General features: G+C 36.1%; 4 protein-coding genes and 1 long non-coding RNA gene across 8 annotated transcripts; 3 read left to right on the plus strand and 2 right to left on the minus strand.

The window, feature by feature from the left end:
• The first annotated feature begins 253 nt into the window (after positions 1–253).
• Positions 254–1,882, plus strand: LOC142552061 (uncharacterized protein At5g39865-like). The gene has a single exon (XM_075661664.1). The coding sequence runs from the start codon at positions 572–574 to the stop codon at positions 1,727–1,729; it is 1,158 nt and encodes a 385-aa protein (XP_075517779.1). The 5' UTR covers positions 254–571; the 3' UTR covers positions 1,730–1,882.
• A 218-nt stretch (positions 1,883–2,100) lies between these two features.
• LOC142552062 (uncharacterized) lies at positions 2,101–4,955 on the plus strand. The gene is made up of 3 exons (XM_075661665.1): positions 2,101–2,844; positions 3,792–4,056; positions 4,446–4,955. Exons 1-3 carry the CDS (start codon positions 2,592–2,594, stop codon positions 4,651–4,653), a joined length of 726 nt encoding a protein of 241 aa, XP_075517780.1. The 5' UTR covers positions 2,101–2,591; the 3' UTR covers positions 4,654–4,955.
• Positions 4,956–5,010: 55 nt separating this feature from the next.
• On the minus strand, positions 5,011–8,251 carry LOC142552065 (uncharacterized). Of its 3 annotated transcripts, none has more exons than XR_012821678.1 (4): positions 6,347–6,718; positions 6,174–6,267; positions 5,363–5,982; positions 5,011–5,025 (listed from the first exon to the last, which is right to left on the minus strand). It is a non-coding gene; the product is annotated as an uncharacterized LOC142552065 (long non-coding RNA). The 3 variants fall into 3 exon arrangements; XR_012821680.1 differs by lacking the exon at positions 5,011–5,025 and adding an exon at positions 7,357–8,251 and having other exon boundaries at positions 5,672–5,982; positions 6,347–6,532; XR_012821679.1 differs by lacking the exon at positions 5,011–5,025 and adding an exon at positions 7,357–7,371 and having other exon boundaries at positions 5,672–5,982; positions 6,347–6,561.
• A 575-nt stretch (positions 8,252–8,826) lies between these two features.
• Positions 8,827–12,245, plus strand: LOC142552060 (L-2-hydroxyglutarate dehydrogenase, mitochondrial). Of its 2 annotated transcripts, XM_075661663.1 has the most exons (6): positions 8,827–8,956; positions 9,299–9,530; positions 10,477–10,758; positions 10,831–11,267; positions 11,372–11,531; positions 11,820–12,245. In XM_075661663.1, the coding sequence occupies exons 2-6, from the start codon at positions 9,411–9,413 to the stop codon at positions 11,931–11,933; spliced, it is 1,113 nt and encodes a 370-aa protein (XP_075517778.1). In that variant the 5' UTR covers positions 8,827–8,956; positions 9,299–9,410; the 3' UTR covers positions 11,934–12,245. The 2 variants fall into 2 exon arrangements, with proteins under 2 accessions (XP_075517778.1, XP_075517777.1); XM_075661662.1 differs by lacking the exon at positions 8,827–8,956 and having other exon boundaries at positions 8,977–9,530.
• Positions 12,246–13,115: 870 nt separating this feature from the next.
• On the minus strand, positions 13,116–13,981 carry LOC142552063 (putative calcium-binding protein CML35). The gene has a single exon (XM_075661666.1). It carries the CDS (start codon positions 13,890–13,892, stop codon positions 13,242–13,244), a length of 651 nt encoding a protein of 216 aa, XP_075517781.1. The 5' UTR covers positions 13,893–13,981; the 3' UTR covers positions 13,116–13,241.
• Between the last annotated feature and the right edge of the window lie 1,581 nt (positions 13,982–15,562).

Here is a 15,562-nt window from a genome sequence, read left to right on the forward strand (position 1 = left end):
CGAATTTTAATTGAAATTCATCTGAATTCATAATAGTTGATTTTTTTATAGAAAAAAATATTCAAAGTAAAGTTTAAATAAATAAACATATTTAAAATTAGAAAGAACGCAAGAAAATTACTTGAAAGATAAAGCCTAAAATGAAGAGGGTACAGTAGAAGTTGAATTGGATTAAATGGAACTGTATATCATAATCCTAAATCCAACCTAACAATATAATAATTGATGTCTTTTTGCCTCCACTATTATGAATCATCGTGTTTCCTTTCAAGCCAGGTTGCTTCCCTCACTTGTAATCCACACCACAGCTGCATTTAATCCCCTTGTTTCCTTTCCTACTTCTGTCCTCCGTTAACATTTAACACCACAACTTTCTACACAGCCTTCCAATCCCTATCTGCACATTCATATCAGAAGTTGGTCGCCAAGGAAATTAAGAAAAAGTGACCACGAAACCTAATCATTGTACTTTTCAAGAGAAGGGAGGTAAAGAAGATAGACCCACTTCATTTTCTTTTATTTTTTTTGGTTTGATTTATTTGTTGATTTTTAGAACCTCTCGATAATCCTCATGGGTTGCTCTGCTTCTCGTTCCTGTAATTTCATATCTCAACATCAAAATCCCACCTCAAATTCATCTTCTTCACGTTCAAATTCACAGTTCCAGTCCCCTTGTTACTCGTTTTCTGACCCTTCTACTACTCCGGTTTCAAGAACTGTTTCCATTGTTACCCCTCTAATACATCACCCGCCATCAAGGAAAGGGGACTCACACCACTTTGTTTCCCTCACTTCTACTACTTATGGTTACCTTGGGCTAATGGAGCCCCAAAACCCTGGTTTTAGCGGGCAAGATTTTTCAAAATCGACGGCCCAGATGAAAAAGATTCGAGATTTAGGTGAATCTGAGGACTCTTTTTCCCCAGACTCGGTTGTCAATACGTGGGAGCTCATGGAAGGGCTAGATGACGATGAGTTTAATTTCCAAGTAGTGGATTCCCATAAAAGAGAGATGGATGCGAGTGACATGGTGAAATCTTGTGATTTTGTGGAGAATGAGGAATCTAAGCCTTTGTGGAAGCATTTGTCTGAGGAATCTTTGCTTGCAAAATTGGACTTGAATGTGGTGTCGAGTTATCGAAAGGCATTGCTAACTAAACGACATGGATATGAAAGGTTTAAAAACGTTTCAAGTCGATCCCAAAAGATCGAATCTTTGGAGTCAAATGATTCATGTTGTCTGCTGTCCGTTGTTGATGATTTTTGTCATTTGGTCGGAGCTGATGATAGGATTGTATTTTATTATACTAGTTTGAGGGGAATTAGAAAGACTTATGAGGATTGTTGCTCGGTTCGAGTGATTCTCAGGAGTTTTAGAGTGTGTGTAGATGAAAGGGACATCTCAATGGATCAGTCATATAGGAAGGAGTTGCAGGGCGCGTTGAAAGGGAAGACACCGAGCTTGCCACAAGTATTTATCAAGGGGAAGCACATTGGCGGAGTGGAGGAGATCAAGCTACTCAATGAGACAGGGGAACTGGCCAATCTTTTGGAAGGTTTCCCTCTAATGGACTTAGGATTTGTATGCAAGAATTGTGGGGATGCAAGGTTTTTGCCTTGCCCGAATTGCAACGGGAGTCGTAAGGTTTATGAAGAAGAAGGGATATTGAGAAGGTGCCCTGATTGCAACGAGAATGGGTTGGTTCGATGCTCTGGCTGTTGCCGTTGAGTAGATTGTATATTGATCTCAATGCAAATATATCGGTATCTCTATGTGAGGTTGTTTGTTGAAAGGATTATGCTAATGAGTCATGTACCTATGGCTATTGGTGTAGGTTTTTTGTTTATGTAACTTATTCAAATGCTTGGATTGTTCCATCACTAGGTATTCGTGTTCGTTGTCTCCTAAACAATGAGACGATTTTATATAATACCATATGCTAGCCTCCTTATTTTAATGGCCCCGAGTGTAAATATGCTGGTTTTATGTTGCTAATCAATTGCTTCTTTAATTCTTTTTGTCTATGAGAAAGTGATCATTGAGATCAAACTAGATAGTCAACCATAGAAGTAGACTGCATTAGAATGATTTAGGACTTTATTTATTTTGAAGGCAGAATGGTGACAGAGGAGTTGATACCAATATTGAAGGTTAAAATTAAAGCTATGGAACTAGAGAGATTGTATGCTTTGCTATGTTATCCGACTTGTGAGTGAAAAATTTGTTGCTGTTGTTTTATCCTTATCTATAATAAGTGGATACATTGCCGGGATATGAACATGGCACGACAAATATATCCTTAAAAAATTTATGATACAGTACAAGATGATGCCACTGTTCATAAACATGCATATGTATGAAAACCAAATTTTTTGCAAGGAACTCGCCATGATTTTGCTGCACATGTATATCAAATGAATTATTGGCACAAAAAGGAATATTTTATTATGGGTATAATTTCCAATTTAGTTTTACCGAGGGAGGAAAATATAATTAAAACGTTTTGAAGGACGCCGTACAATTTTCTCTTATTTTTGCTGTCTCGGAGGCTTCTGATACATTTTCCACCGTCCACCACACGCGCTACCAAATGGCGAGTTCTTCAGCATCGAAGGCCTTCTCAGTTGTCGTTTTAGCTTCGGATCTCGGTATAGACGCTAGACCCTTTTTATCTCTACCGGAGGCGGCGAAGGCTGAGAAGGAGAACAGGAACGACTGCCCTTCTCTTCTACCCTCCGCCGATTATTTCTCTGACCTCGACGTCCTCCAATTCTTTCGCCTGGAAAGCGGCTGCGATAAATCGGGCTACCCTATTTTTCGCATCGTCGGAAAGTACTTTCCGGGTAAAGTTTTTGCTTCTCAATTGTAAAGGACTTTTCTTTGTAATGTGCTACTCTGTTCTTGAAAAATCATGATGGAAGAGTCAGAAAAATACTTTCTGTGTCTTTTTGTGTTTGTTCCCGTGATGATCAGGCTCATTATTTTCTGATATTTACAATAGTATACCTGACACTCGGACAAAAGAAGTGTTTTTTTTTTTTTTTGCGCTTCTGGGAAATTATGAAATGAATTACGATGTACTGATGTTAAAGATGAAACAAGTGAAGTGGAAATTACAGTAGGTAGGGTTCTTAATTTTTAAATTTAATTTAGTGTTTTCCAGAATATTTTCTCTAGGTGGGAGTGTTTTATACTTTTATAGGAAAATTTGGCAGTCACATGTATAAGGATTCTAGAGATTAAACTGATTGCAGAGACTCCAATTCATTCGCTTTGATTTTGTAATTGCATCAGTTTTGTTAATAGTGAGGCTGAACATGTGATCACTGCTGGAGGTCGGAAATAGATTCATAGTGATTTTGCTAGTTGTAAATTTTGAAAATTTGTCTTTGAAGTGGGTTTTGTATTTTACTTAATGGTAATGTAGAGTTGAATTGACATAAATGTAAAATAAGGCTTTGTTGAAGTACAATTGGAATGAAAAGATCATTTATAAAAATAATTATAATAAGTATTTCTCTTGGTTGAATCCCTTCCTATTTTATATTCCAGTTGGTAACTTGGTGTTGGCCCGTTCAGAACATTTTATGAAATGTATGTACCACTAAAATGAAAGGCCAAAATTTCTAGTTGATAAATAATAGCTCTGTTTCGAGTCTTAGTCTTCCATTGTAACGTATTTATAGCCTTGGGACCAACATTCAATTTTATACATGAAAAACTATGTAGTGAGCTTATGGTTCACTGTTTGCACGTGAAGTTTGTATTGATTGTCTTTATATCCTTTCAGCTCACGTGATCCCTGGAGAGAGGCTGAAGAAGTATGTGTTTCACAAAATTTTAATTGAAATGCCAGATGGGCCATTTTGCATTGTATACATCCATAGTACTGTGCAGAAAGATGACAATTCCCCTGGCATTACAATCCTGAGGTGGATCTATGAAGAACTACCCGATGATTGTAAAGACAGACTTCAGGTTGTGTACTTTATTCATCCGGGACTTCGGTCAAGGCTTGTCTTTGCTACACTTGGGAGATTCCTTTTAAGCAAAGGGTTAGTTGTTTTTCTCATTTTTTTCATGAGAAATGTCAACATTGTGTGCCAATTTATTATCGTCCTCGGTGAAAGTAAATTATCTCATTATCCACCTCCTATGATTTGAAAGGATAAATCAGATTTGTGCTACTACAATCTACATCTTAATGTTTATCGTTGCATCTATGCAAGGATCCCTGATGTGTCCAGGATGTCCAAATTCTCCAAATGTGGCTTTTGCATCTTCGAAGCTGCTCTTCAACTTTGAGTTTCCTCGATCATTATATGTCTTTTGAATGTCTATTTTAATTTCTATTTAACCAGTCCATGGAATCTAAAGCTTAGAGTATCTATAGTTTATGCTAACACCCCCCCCCCCCCCCCCCCCCCTTCTTCTCTTGTTATAGTTTATATTGGAAAATCAAGTATATCAGTCGGCTTCGATATCTCTGGCAAGATATAAAGAAGGAAGATATAGAGATTCCAGAATTTGTTGAAGAGCATGACAAGATCCTGGAGCACAGGCCCCTTACAGATTATGGGATTGAACCTTATCCCTTTCATTTGACCGAGGTGCCTTCAACATCCTATTCATTTGGAAGATATGAACCATGATGATCATCTCGAGAATACATGTCCTAGTTTGGTCATGGTTCACTGTATACAGTGTAACGGTGTGTGCTATAAATAATGACCATTTGCACATACCTGCTGCACTAGTTTGGTCATGGTTCACTGTATGCGGTAAAATGGTGTGGTGAGCTATAAATAATGACCATTTGCACATATCCGCTGCAAGCAAATACTTCTTCTAGAGGGCTGCAATGGTATTTAAGCATAGATTATCTCATGTATTGCCTCCCGTAACAGTATCTTATGTGGTGTTTTAATGGAAAAAATGGATTTCCGATGGATTAGCTGCTTGAATTCAGGTCTAAATCATCTTTTTTCTTTGACGTTGCCTGTAATCTATTAAATTCTGCATAACTGATAATCTTAATATAATCAAAAAATCATGTTGGGAAGATAGCATTTTGCAGAAAAATATGTCTCAGGATTATACAGAATGAGAAGAAGCTAAATTTGGTGTTTTAAACTGCTTGAGTTGGGTCTATATAAACTGTAACTGCCAACGTTTATTGGCTTCGTTTGTGGCTCAACAATTAAAATATGTCGAGCGTTTATTTTTCAAAATAAAAGATTGAGTTGCATTATTACTAACAATCATGACTCTTTATACAATATATAAAAGATTGAGTTGCATAATTGCTAACAACCATAACTTATTATACAACGGTAGACATCCAGAACAAAAAGTTGATACCTGAACGAAAGTTTCGTGTTCAATTTGCGTAAGTCGCAGTATCAGTGATTAGGAGGAGGTTGTTTTGTCTGTAAGCGGCAATTGCATCATTTATCTTATGTGAGTGTTTATGTGGCATCATAATGAAAAGTAGTGTTTAGTTTGTTGTAAGGTTTAGAAATTTTGAATTGTAGCGATAGGAACTTTTGGCACAGTGATGGACACTTGGTCCAACGTTTGCATGTTTTTGAAAGGGGCGCCCGCGTTAATGAATGACATTTTTGTTAATTATATGGGAGCTGATAACATGATATATAATTGGGAAACAAATGCAAAAAACACTTCTGCTAGATCTTGATGAGTTACAGTTGAGTGAGAAAATTATGTCAAGAAAAGACCTTTATGTGATGACACATATAGCCAGGGAGAGCACAAGATATCTGCATACATAGTTGCATATCTATGAAAACAAAATCATCAAACAAAGTAATGCCAATAAAAACATACATCTGAAAGACGCAGCAGTCATCAAGGTGAGTAAAACAACGCCAATCAATTTAATAGATACTTGTGTCCCTTATATCTCAGTGTTCAATCAGAAGCATACTTCACACATCCAGCAGCAACATAACGCGAAGAGGCTGCACAAAACAAGGTGGGTCACTATAGTTAGCAGGAGGCTTCAAACTCGTTGCTTTTTGGCAAGATTTGTTGGACTTTAAATAAAAACGGTGGAAGTTTGCGATTTGGTGTCTTATCAAAAATTCAACATATAATTGCAGGTATTGTTTCTTAAAAGTAGTTTGAGATGAATATGAGTTAAGGTCTTTACCATCCCTCAATGAATCCCTTGTCTCCTTTGGCTTTTGTTTGTGACCAGCACTTCATCCTCTTCTTATATGCTGGGAGATTTTCCATAGGATAACCTTCATGCAAAAGTTTCAGAAAGGTTAGTTATTGTACAGAAGTTCTGTGCTTTTGTGTGTATGTGAGAGAGAGAGAGACCTGGAGCAGGAGGTTGTGTTGTTTGGTTCTGCATTTTGGAAAAGGAATAGGCGAAGTTTCAATGTATGTCAGATTTATTGAGGATTTTAGTGATGCTTTGGGCACACAAGAGCCTCTCTATATATAACACGGTCAATCTTGGAATGTACTTTTGGAAGCATTTGTGCAGATTAGCATGCGTTCCCACTTCATTTGATGGAAAAGTGATGAATCATCTAATCAAGTTTGAATCAAATGGCAACAATTGGGGTCTCAAGATTTAAACTTTATATCTGATATAATGATTTTTTCAATTGTTGGATTCCTTGCTTGGTGTAGATTGAAGAATAAAAGGCAAAAAAAGTACTTGATCACATTGCCAAAGTCAATAGAATACACGAAAGTAACTTTGGTGGAATTTACTTTAATTGAGAATATATTCTTCATTTCCTATAGACGAATGAATATATTAAAGCAAAACAGGTTATTAAAGAACTGGGAGTTTACGAGTTTTCCATGAAATGTTTATATAGTTAAAAATTCGAACCTTTCAAATGATCGATATTCTATATTATGTGTGTCTTGAGATAATAAATTATTTCTAAATTTAATTTTACAAAATATAAATCATTAACTTAATATCACGCAACCCATGGTTTTACTATTGAATTTTTTTTAAAAGATATATTACATGAGAGATTTGCTAGTGATATCGTAATTACCTCATAAATATATTACATTTCATGGAATATATTACATTTCATCAAGCCATAAATATAAAATTGTGCATATTGGATGTTCATGATTACTGTAGGTAATCTTTTACATGTCTGAATTTCTATACAGGATAACACATGAGATGTAGTCGTATACTCGTTTTATAATGGCTCCACAAGGCAAACACTAATACACACGACAGAAAATTTCATTAGATCGTATTAGATGAACATTTATATAATGAAGAAACAGCATATGCTCAAAATTAACATTTCGGTTCTCTATCATTCAGAACAAGTTGAAATCAAAAGTACCTCTCAATGTATTCAGAAGCTCCATTCTTGAAATGAGTACCCCCACCAGGAAACCACCACAATTGACCCTTCTCGTGCACCCAGTTTTGCCCTCCTTTCACCTCAGCAAGATGCGTATGATTCACATTGTTTTGCCAGACATAGTCCCTGCTAGTAGGCCAAATTATCGGTATCTTATAGTTAGCTGGTGGCGGCACCAAACAAAATAAGCGCCTCCTGAGTGGAGGAGCAATGCCTCTCTAGCTCCTCTTTTCTGGAAAGATCTAACTTTGGTAGTAACTCTTTGGTGTAAGAACGTCGTGGCAAGAAATAAGTCACCAAGCCCGACAAACTCTAATTTCAGATACCACACAGTCAGCATAATCTCACGCCAGTTAAAAATCCAATAATCCATTTTCTAAACAAATGGCAATTCTGCTGTTCCATCAACTAATTAGCAGTAATTAGTGAATTCGTTAATATGAAATACTAATGCATTAACCAGAGTTAACTGAATCATTGGAGATTGATACAGATGTTTCGTCCTGTTGCACGGCCGGCTGTTCAAATGGTACATAGGGAGACGTGGAGCTGTTTCCGAAGAGTGTGCCGATATAGAAAGAAGCAACCATTGTTAAAAGGATGAACATTATGCGTTGGCCCGTCTTCCAATAACAGGCTCCCGCGTTGAAAAATCCCACCATTTTTCCTACCTCGGTAATCACTCCGGCATCAATATGAAGATAAATTAATCGGTTGAAGAGAGCTGAATTCTGAATGAAATAGTTGTGCAGCGGTAGATCGAGAGATGGGGTGCGTGAAATGTGTGCCAGTTCTGTGAGAGAGAGAGAGAGAGGATGGCCGGCAATCTTGACTGAGAAAGCTATTGCGTCGGTGGATTCACTGGAAGTCTGGAATAAACCAGAGTGGTGGTGATGACGAACAGAAGACGCAAAAAAAAAAAAAAAAGCAATTATTTATTTTTTATTTCTATATCTCCACAAATAAATAAATTTTAATTTGGAGCTGCTTTGTGTTAATCACTCATTCAATACTGATTATATAAAGTTGGTATAATTTTATCAAATTAACTATGATTTTATTTTAGTGTAATATTATTTTTTTAATATTTTAATTTTAAAAATCAGAAAGAAAGATAATTCTATTTATATTTTTTATGAAACACATCGTGTGAACCAAAATTAATTAATTTTAACAATAAAAAAATGAATCACATTAAATTGGGGTTTTAAATTTTAATAAGTACGACAAAACTCCATGCAAAATTTCTCCTACTTCAAATAAGCAAACTTAAATTGAATGCCCAATGATGAAAAAACTATTTATAAGCAACTAGCAAAGTCGACTTTTGAATTTCCCTTGTAATTTTTTCAAAATTGTAAATTTTGTCATCACAGATTTCTTTAACCTTTTGGCTTCTTTTTTTTTTAGATTATTATAGAATCTTTTATTCAAATTTAAGGAGAAAAATAAAAAATTCATAATTCCCAAAATCATCTACTGTTTATTAATCAGAAAATCATCTACTGTGTGTTCAAAAGCAAATTCAGAAAAGGATTCCTGATTGCTATCTGCAAGCATTAGTTATTTCGGTTGAGTGGTGAGTAGGCTTCTGTACTTTTTTGGCTTCCCATCTGAAATCTAACCCCTGGAATCTAATTTTGGCACCGTAGATTTCAACCCGAAGACACCCTTTTTGGATTATTCTTTATTTTATACCACACAAATAATTCCATCGATATCCAGTGAGAACGAAGATAAAGTTAATTTTTTGAAAAAAAATAAAAATATATATTACAGTCCAGCTTAGAATGATTCGTGTCAGCTAATTCTTGGCATTTTCAGATTTTTATTTATGTGCAGAACTCTTCATTTTCTTGAAAAAGATGATGAAATACAGTGTCTCAGCTAAGATTTTACGGACCCTTGCGTCATCATGCAGAAATCCCAGATCATTTTCCACGGGACAATACGATTCGATACCCAAGGAAAAGGCGGATGCGGTGGTCATCGGTGCCGGCGTGGTGGGCATAGCGGTGGCGCGTGCGCTTGCCATGAGACACGGGAGAGATGTTGTAGTGATAGAGTCTGCTCCCACTTTTGGGACAGGCACAAGCTCTCGAAACAGTGAAGTTATTCACGCTGGGATTTACTATCCTCGGAATTCACTTAAGGTTCTTGCTTTCTTGAACACCATCGAACTTCCTTTTTTTATTCTCCCGTGAGTTTGCTTCGAGTTTAATGTCTCTGAACAATTGTTATTTTGATGCTTATGTTGCCATGGCTGAAACACTGGTGTTGGATTTCTTGAATTAGGCAAGATTGAGGTTTGTTATGACTTTTGATGAAATTAATGTGAAGCAACAGTCTAAAGTTGATGTCTGGAATTGAGGTTGAATTTGGATTTGAAATCGATTTGAATGTATTTTTGTTGTTTTAGATAACTAACGTCATGATGTTCAAATATAGTCTTTGAATGTTTAATTATGATGAATTTCAAATTCAACAAATAATGTCATTTGAAATCTATTCGACTTTGTGTAAATAAGGAATATATGAATTTAAAATTTGATTTATTGTTGCACCGTTAACGACTATAATCAAAATTCATGAATTTTTAATTCATATTCCCAAATACAACCTGAATGAATTTTTATGCATTTGCAAAAGCATACGTCAGTCGCAGGGGACAACCATCTCACAGCCAGATAATTTTTAGTCCATTTTTACAAGTTAAAGTGTTTTATCCGAGGAGTATCAACTCTCTGTGGTGCTTCTTCGCTGCTGAAACTTAATGCGACATGTAAGAAATGATATTTGCATCGTCTCAAAAACATACTTTAGATGTTGTTTCGTTTACAGTAAGAGATGATTTAGTTTCAGATTTCAGTTTCCCGAAACATCTCCGAAAGATCAAAGGTTAAAACGAAAGTTTGTGGTCTTAATATTTGCACCATGATATGGTTGACATGCTTTGCTGGCTATATTTGTAAAAAGATCATGCTTCCAACAAATCTTATATATTGTTGCACAAGTTTGATACGAAGAAGAGGATGAAAAAAACATACACGCCTAAGTATAGTAAATGTATAAATCGTTTAGTGTAAATGATATTTGCAGGCACTTTTCTGTGTCAGAGGAAGACAACTGATGTACAAATACTGTAAAGAGCATGAAATTCCCCATCGGCAAATTGGCAAGCTTATTGTTGCTACAAGCCCGTCAGAAATTCCAAAGTTGAACTTGTTGATGACTCGAGGAGTTGAAAATGGGGTTGAAGGACTAAGGATGATGGAAGGTCACGAAGCTGCAAGAATGGAACCTGAATTACAATGCATGAAAGCCTTACTATCACCCGTTTCTGGGATAGTCGACAGCCATTCATTTATGCTATCGTTATTGGTATATATCTTATCTTGTGACATCCATTTAACTGGATCTCATAAAAATCAAGAATTTATCGTGTCAATCTAGGGGGAAGCTGAAACCCATGGCACAATTTTCTCTTACAGTACCACTGTAATTGGCGGTCACCGTGGAGATGATGGTATCAATCTGCACATTTCCGAGAGCAAATCCCTTCAAAACTGGGATAAAAAATCTAGGCTAAAGCCAGATCTCATTCTCACGCCCAGGCTTGTCGTGAACTGTGCTGGCCTTGGTGCCTTGGCTCTTTGTAAGAGAATGCAAGGCATAAACGAAGGAACCATTCCCAGACCCTATTTTGCTCGTGGTTGCTATTTCACACTATCAAATGTTAAAACTCCCCCGTTTCAACATTTGATCTATCCCATCCCAGAAGATGGTGGCATTGGCATCCATGTTACATTGGATTTGAACGGACAGGTCAAATTCGGTCCCAATGTTGAATGGATTAATGGTGCAGATGATGTCTCAAGCTTCTTTAACTTGTAAGATATCTCAAGTTAATGTGTTATATGGCGAAGATTTAACTTCTCTTTTACAGGTTTTAGTTCAAGAAAATAAAGCTCCTCTCGTGTTTCTGTCTACAAAGGTTTGATTATTCAGTGCCCAGAGATCGTGCAAACCGATTTTGTTCTGAGATAAGAAGGTACTACCCTAGTTTGAAGGATGGATCATTGGAACCAGGCTATGCTGGCATTCGACCAAAACTTTGTGGGCCGGGACAGAGTCCCACTGATTTTGTGATACAGGTGATAATAATATATGCCAATTTCTTCTTTTGTTGCCAGTACATTGCATTTAACTTGACTTTAAATGCAATCTTCATCTTCAAAATTGGTTTCCCCTCTCCAACTTCTTGTGGTAGCAACTCTAGTTACATATACTTCCATGAATAAAAATGAGAGTAGCACAGATAAATGACCAAAGTGGCCATGAAAATTACCATTTTGCTGTTTCATTCGACAAAGTAATATAACTTTTGATCAGTTTTGAGTTATTGCAAATCCCTCATAAGCATTCATTCGTCTTTTCTACAGGGAGAGGAGATTCATGGTATACCAGGTCTCATTAACCTTCTTGGTATAGAATCACCTGGGCTCACTTCAAGTATGGCCATTGCAGACCATATCACTGCCACATTATCAAAATAAATCTTCTCTCACATGGTTCATGGGAGGAGACGACACCCGACAGTTTGAGAGGCAATTGCATAGGACCGAAAGGAGCTATGTGGTATATCCAATCACACCCTTTTCACCGACGTTGCTTCTAAATTGAATGTATGGAGATGTTGGATTTACGTGTGAGGAAAGTGGCACCAAAGTTGATATTATTGTGATATGGATGGATATTTTTTCGCTTTTATTGTGAGAAAGGTGTAGAAGACAGGGACACGATTATTTCTTATCATGTTCATCGGATATCAAAACTGGTGTTTGGAATCTATTGCTTATATTTTATAATTTAAATTTGTCATGTCCACGTAGTATCGGAGGATAAAGGAGATGGTGGCCGACTGGAGCAGACGCTCAATTCTATGATTGGTACGAGGAGTTGCTTGATGGTTGATAAGTAATAGTTGTTACTGTCAAGGAGAGTACTAATATTCAATTTTTTTTCAACTCCATCTATGTTTCAAACAAGTTAGACGCCACAGGCAACGACTTTTAGTAAAGATAAGTTGCACTATCTTTTTGATAATGCATCGAAATTTAAAGAATGCGGCTTTATACTTGTCCGTAGAAGCTGAAATCCTCTGAAACTTCGACGAAATTACACTATTTGATTATAATATCGTCGCAAGTCCAAAACGCACACGGCCGTCGCATAACTTTGGCACAAGTCAGAATAATTAAAAAAGAAAACGTGAACCATTAATGAATTACTGTAAAAAGTAATGCCATGCCACCACCCACGCGAAGACCGAGACCCTTGGAGCTCCAGTTGGGCAGCCCAACGAAAATACATGCTCGAGTTCGAAACCCAACTGGAAATCGACAGGAATAAAATATCTTATTTTATTAAATAATATTTAATATAGTATTAAAACTAAATATATATATGCGGTTTTCTCTTTCAGTTATTAAGTTGTGATTTCTTCGCGCTTCATATTTAATCTGCTTAATGACAAAATTAATCTAATTAATGACGACATTGCAGTTATCGATCATCAATTGTTTTCGAGTCAGCCAGCTTAAGCGACAATGTTACTTAGAAGTAGTTAGGCTTTTTATTTTTGTTTTTGTTAAAAAATTTGATCTTTAAATTCTAAATTAAAAATTCAATCTTTATTTCCAATCTAAACTTCAAGAGAATGACATCGAATCCAAAAATCAAGAAACCAAATATTTCAAATAAAAATATAAATGCTTTCATTTCTTGAGCATCGAAACAAGCCAATGATAGAATACTTCTTGTAATTTTGCTAAATTTTTTGATAAAACAAAGAAAATTGAGATTCATCTTTGCTGCTCCATCATACGGCTGAAATCCTCGAAGCACACAAATCCGTCCCTGTTCCGGTCCACATCTCCGATCATCCGTCGGCAGTCTTCCACAGTGCACCGCGCGTCGCCGATTATTTCGAAGACTTTGTAAAGCTCCTCTGCAGATATCTGCCCATCTCCATCGGAGTCGAAAAAAGCGAATACCTCCCTCAGCTCCAAGTCGCAAGCCGGCTTCGCAAAAGCCGAGCCGATCGCGTAGAACTCCTCCAAAGAGATGCACCCATCCCCATCTCTATCCACCTCACTCAACATCATGTCCAGCTCCTCGTCGCTCGGCGGCTCGGCTCCCAGACGGCTGAGCAAGGCCACCAGCTGCTCCTTCTTCACCTTCCCTTCCCGGCCTCTGTCGATCATCTCGAACGCTTGTTTGAGTTCGAGGTAAACATCAGGTGAGCCCTCAAACCACTCGCTGGATTGGATCTCCGGTGACGATAATGGGATAACGCTCGTGGATGTGGATAATCCGCGGGGCTTCTTGAATGATCCGTCGTCGTCGGATGAAGAGGATCCGAAAGATGACGGGTCCGTTTCGGATCTGGAAACGGAGCGAGATTTCTTGTGTCTCTTGAAAATCTTGGTGGGGATGATCTTGGTGAGTTTCATGATGGAAACTGGAACAAGAAATAACAAGAATTGCGAAGAGAAAGGTCTTGTGATTTGAAGGGGAAGAGGGAGCTTGCGGGGCTTATAACCAAATCCATGCGTAAGCTTCCAGGAAGTTTCCTAGAGAGAGAAAGGGCGGCGAGTCGAGAATGGGTAGTTCGGTTTTACGTGGAAATAGGTTATAGTTTAAAGTCGGTTGAATCCGTTTTATTCCATAATTTATTATTTTAAAATATAATTATTAATATTTTATATCATAATTAATATATATTCGTCGAAACATATTTTTAAAATATTTTTGACAAAATTGTTATCAATCATCGGACCTAACCCCGTTGGTTACAGCTTTTATAGTGTTCATTACTTCTCTTTTGTTTCTTCTTTACGTTTCAAAGAGTAAAATTACAGTTTATTCCAATAAAATACCATTTAAATTTGTACTTTTTCGAAATTCAAACAGTGTTATCTTACAAAAATGATTAGGTTTTTTTTAAGAGGATCTCACGAATCTTTGTATGTGACACGGGTCAATCCTACCGATATTCACAATAAAAAGTAAGCAAAAACTTGTGTGAGACGGTCTCACGGGTCGTACTTTGTGAGACGGATCTCTTATTTGGGTAATCCATGAAAAAATATTATTTTTTATGCTAAGAGTATTACTTTTTATTGTGAATAGCGATAGGGTTGACTCGTCTCACGGATAAAGATTCGTGAGACCGTCTCACAATAAAAAGTAATACGCTTAACATAAAAAATAATATTTTTTCATGGATGACCCAAATAAGAGATCCGTCTCACAAAATACGATCCGTGAGACCGTCTCATACAAATTTTTGTCACAAAAAGAGTAAGTCTTTTGTGAGACGGTCTCACGAATCTTTATATGTGAGACGTGTCAACTCTACCGATATTCACAATAAAAAGTGATATTTTTTCTTGGATGACCCAAATAAGATATCCGTCTCACAAAATACGACCCATGAGACCGTCTCACACAAATTTTTGCCAAAAAGATAATTATAGAATTAAATATTTCGATGTCATCTACCATAGTTACTCTAATGGACTCAAATTTAATAAAAAAATATAGATACTATAAATATATTAATTTTATAAGATATATCTATTATCTTATCCGTTTTATTTAAAATATTATTTTTTATATCAAAAATATTTTTATTTTAAATATAAATCAAATTTTAAAATATTATTTTTTATATCAAAAATATTTTTTTATTTTATTTGAGAGAAATTAATATCCAATATCGTATACTAATTAAATTATTTCCACGGTATATTTGACAAATGACTTGAGCTCATGTATATTCGAAAGGTATATGAGACCCCATTTTTCTCATGTTTTGATTGGTTGAAAAAATATCGGTGTTTTTTGTTTCTCATTATTTATAAATAATAAATAGGTATAAATATCATATCGGCCAATCAATCAAATATTACGATAATTATGGTAAACAGCCAAATTAATTTGTTAGTGTTGAAATTAGTGAAAATAACATATAAAAGTTTATGCCTCATACTTTAAATTTATAAAAATTATTAACAATGTATTTATTTAATCATCAAAATGGTATATGTCAACGAATACTTGATCTGAAATATCCAAAACACAATTATATAAGAAATAAAATATTTGAAAAAACATTCAA

The sequence above is a fragment of the Primulina tabacum genome, chromosome 7 (assembly GCF_025594145.1).
Source record: "Primulina tabacum isolate GXHZ01 chromosome 7, ASM2559414v2, whole genome shotgun sequence".
Lineage (NCBI taxonomy): Eukaryota > Viridiplantae > Streptophyta > Magnoliopsida > Lamiales > Gesneriaceae > Primulina > Primulina tabacum.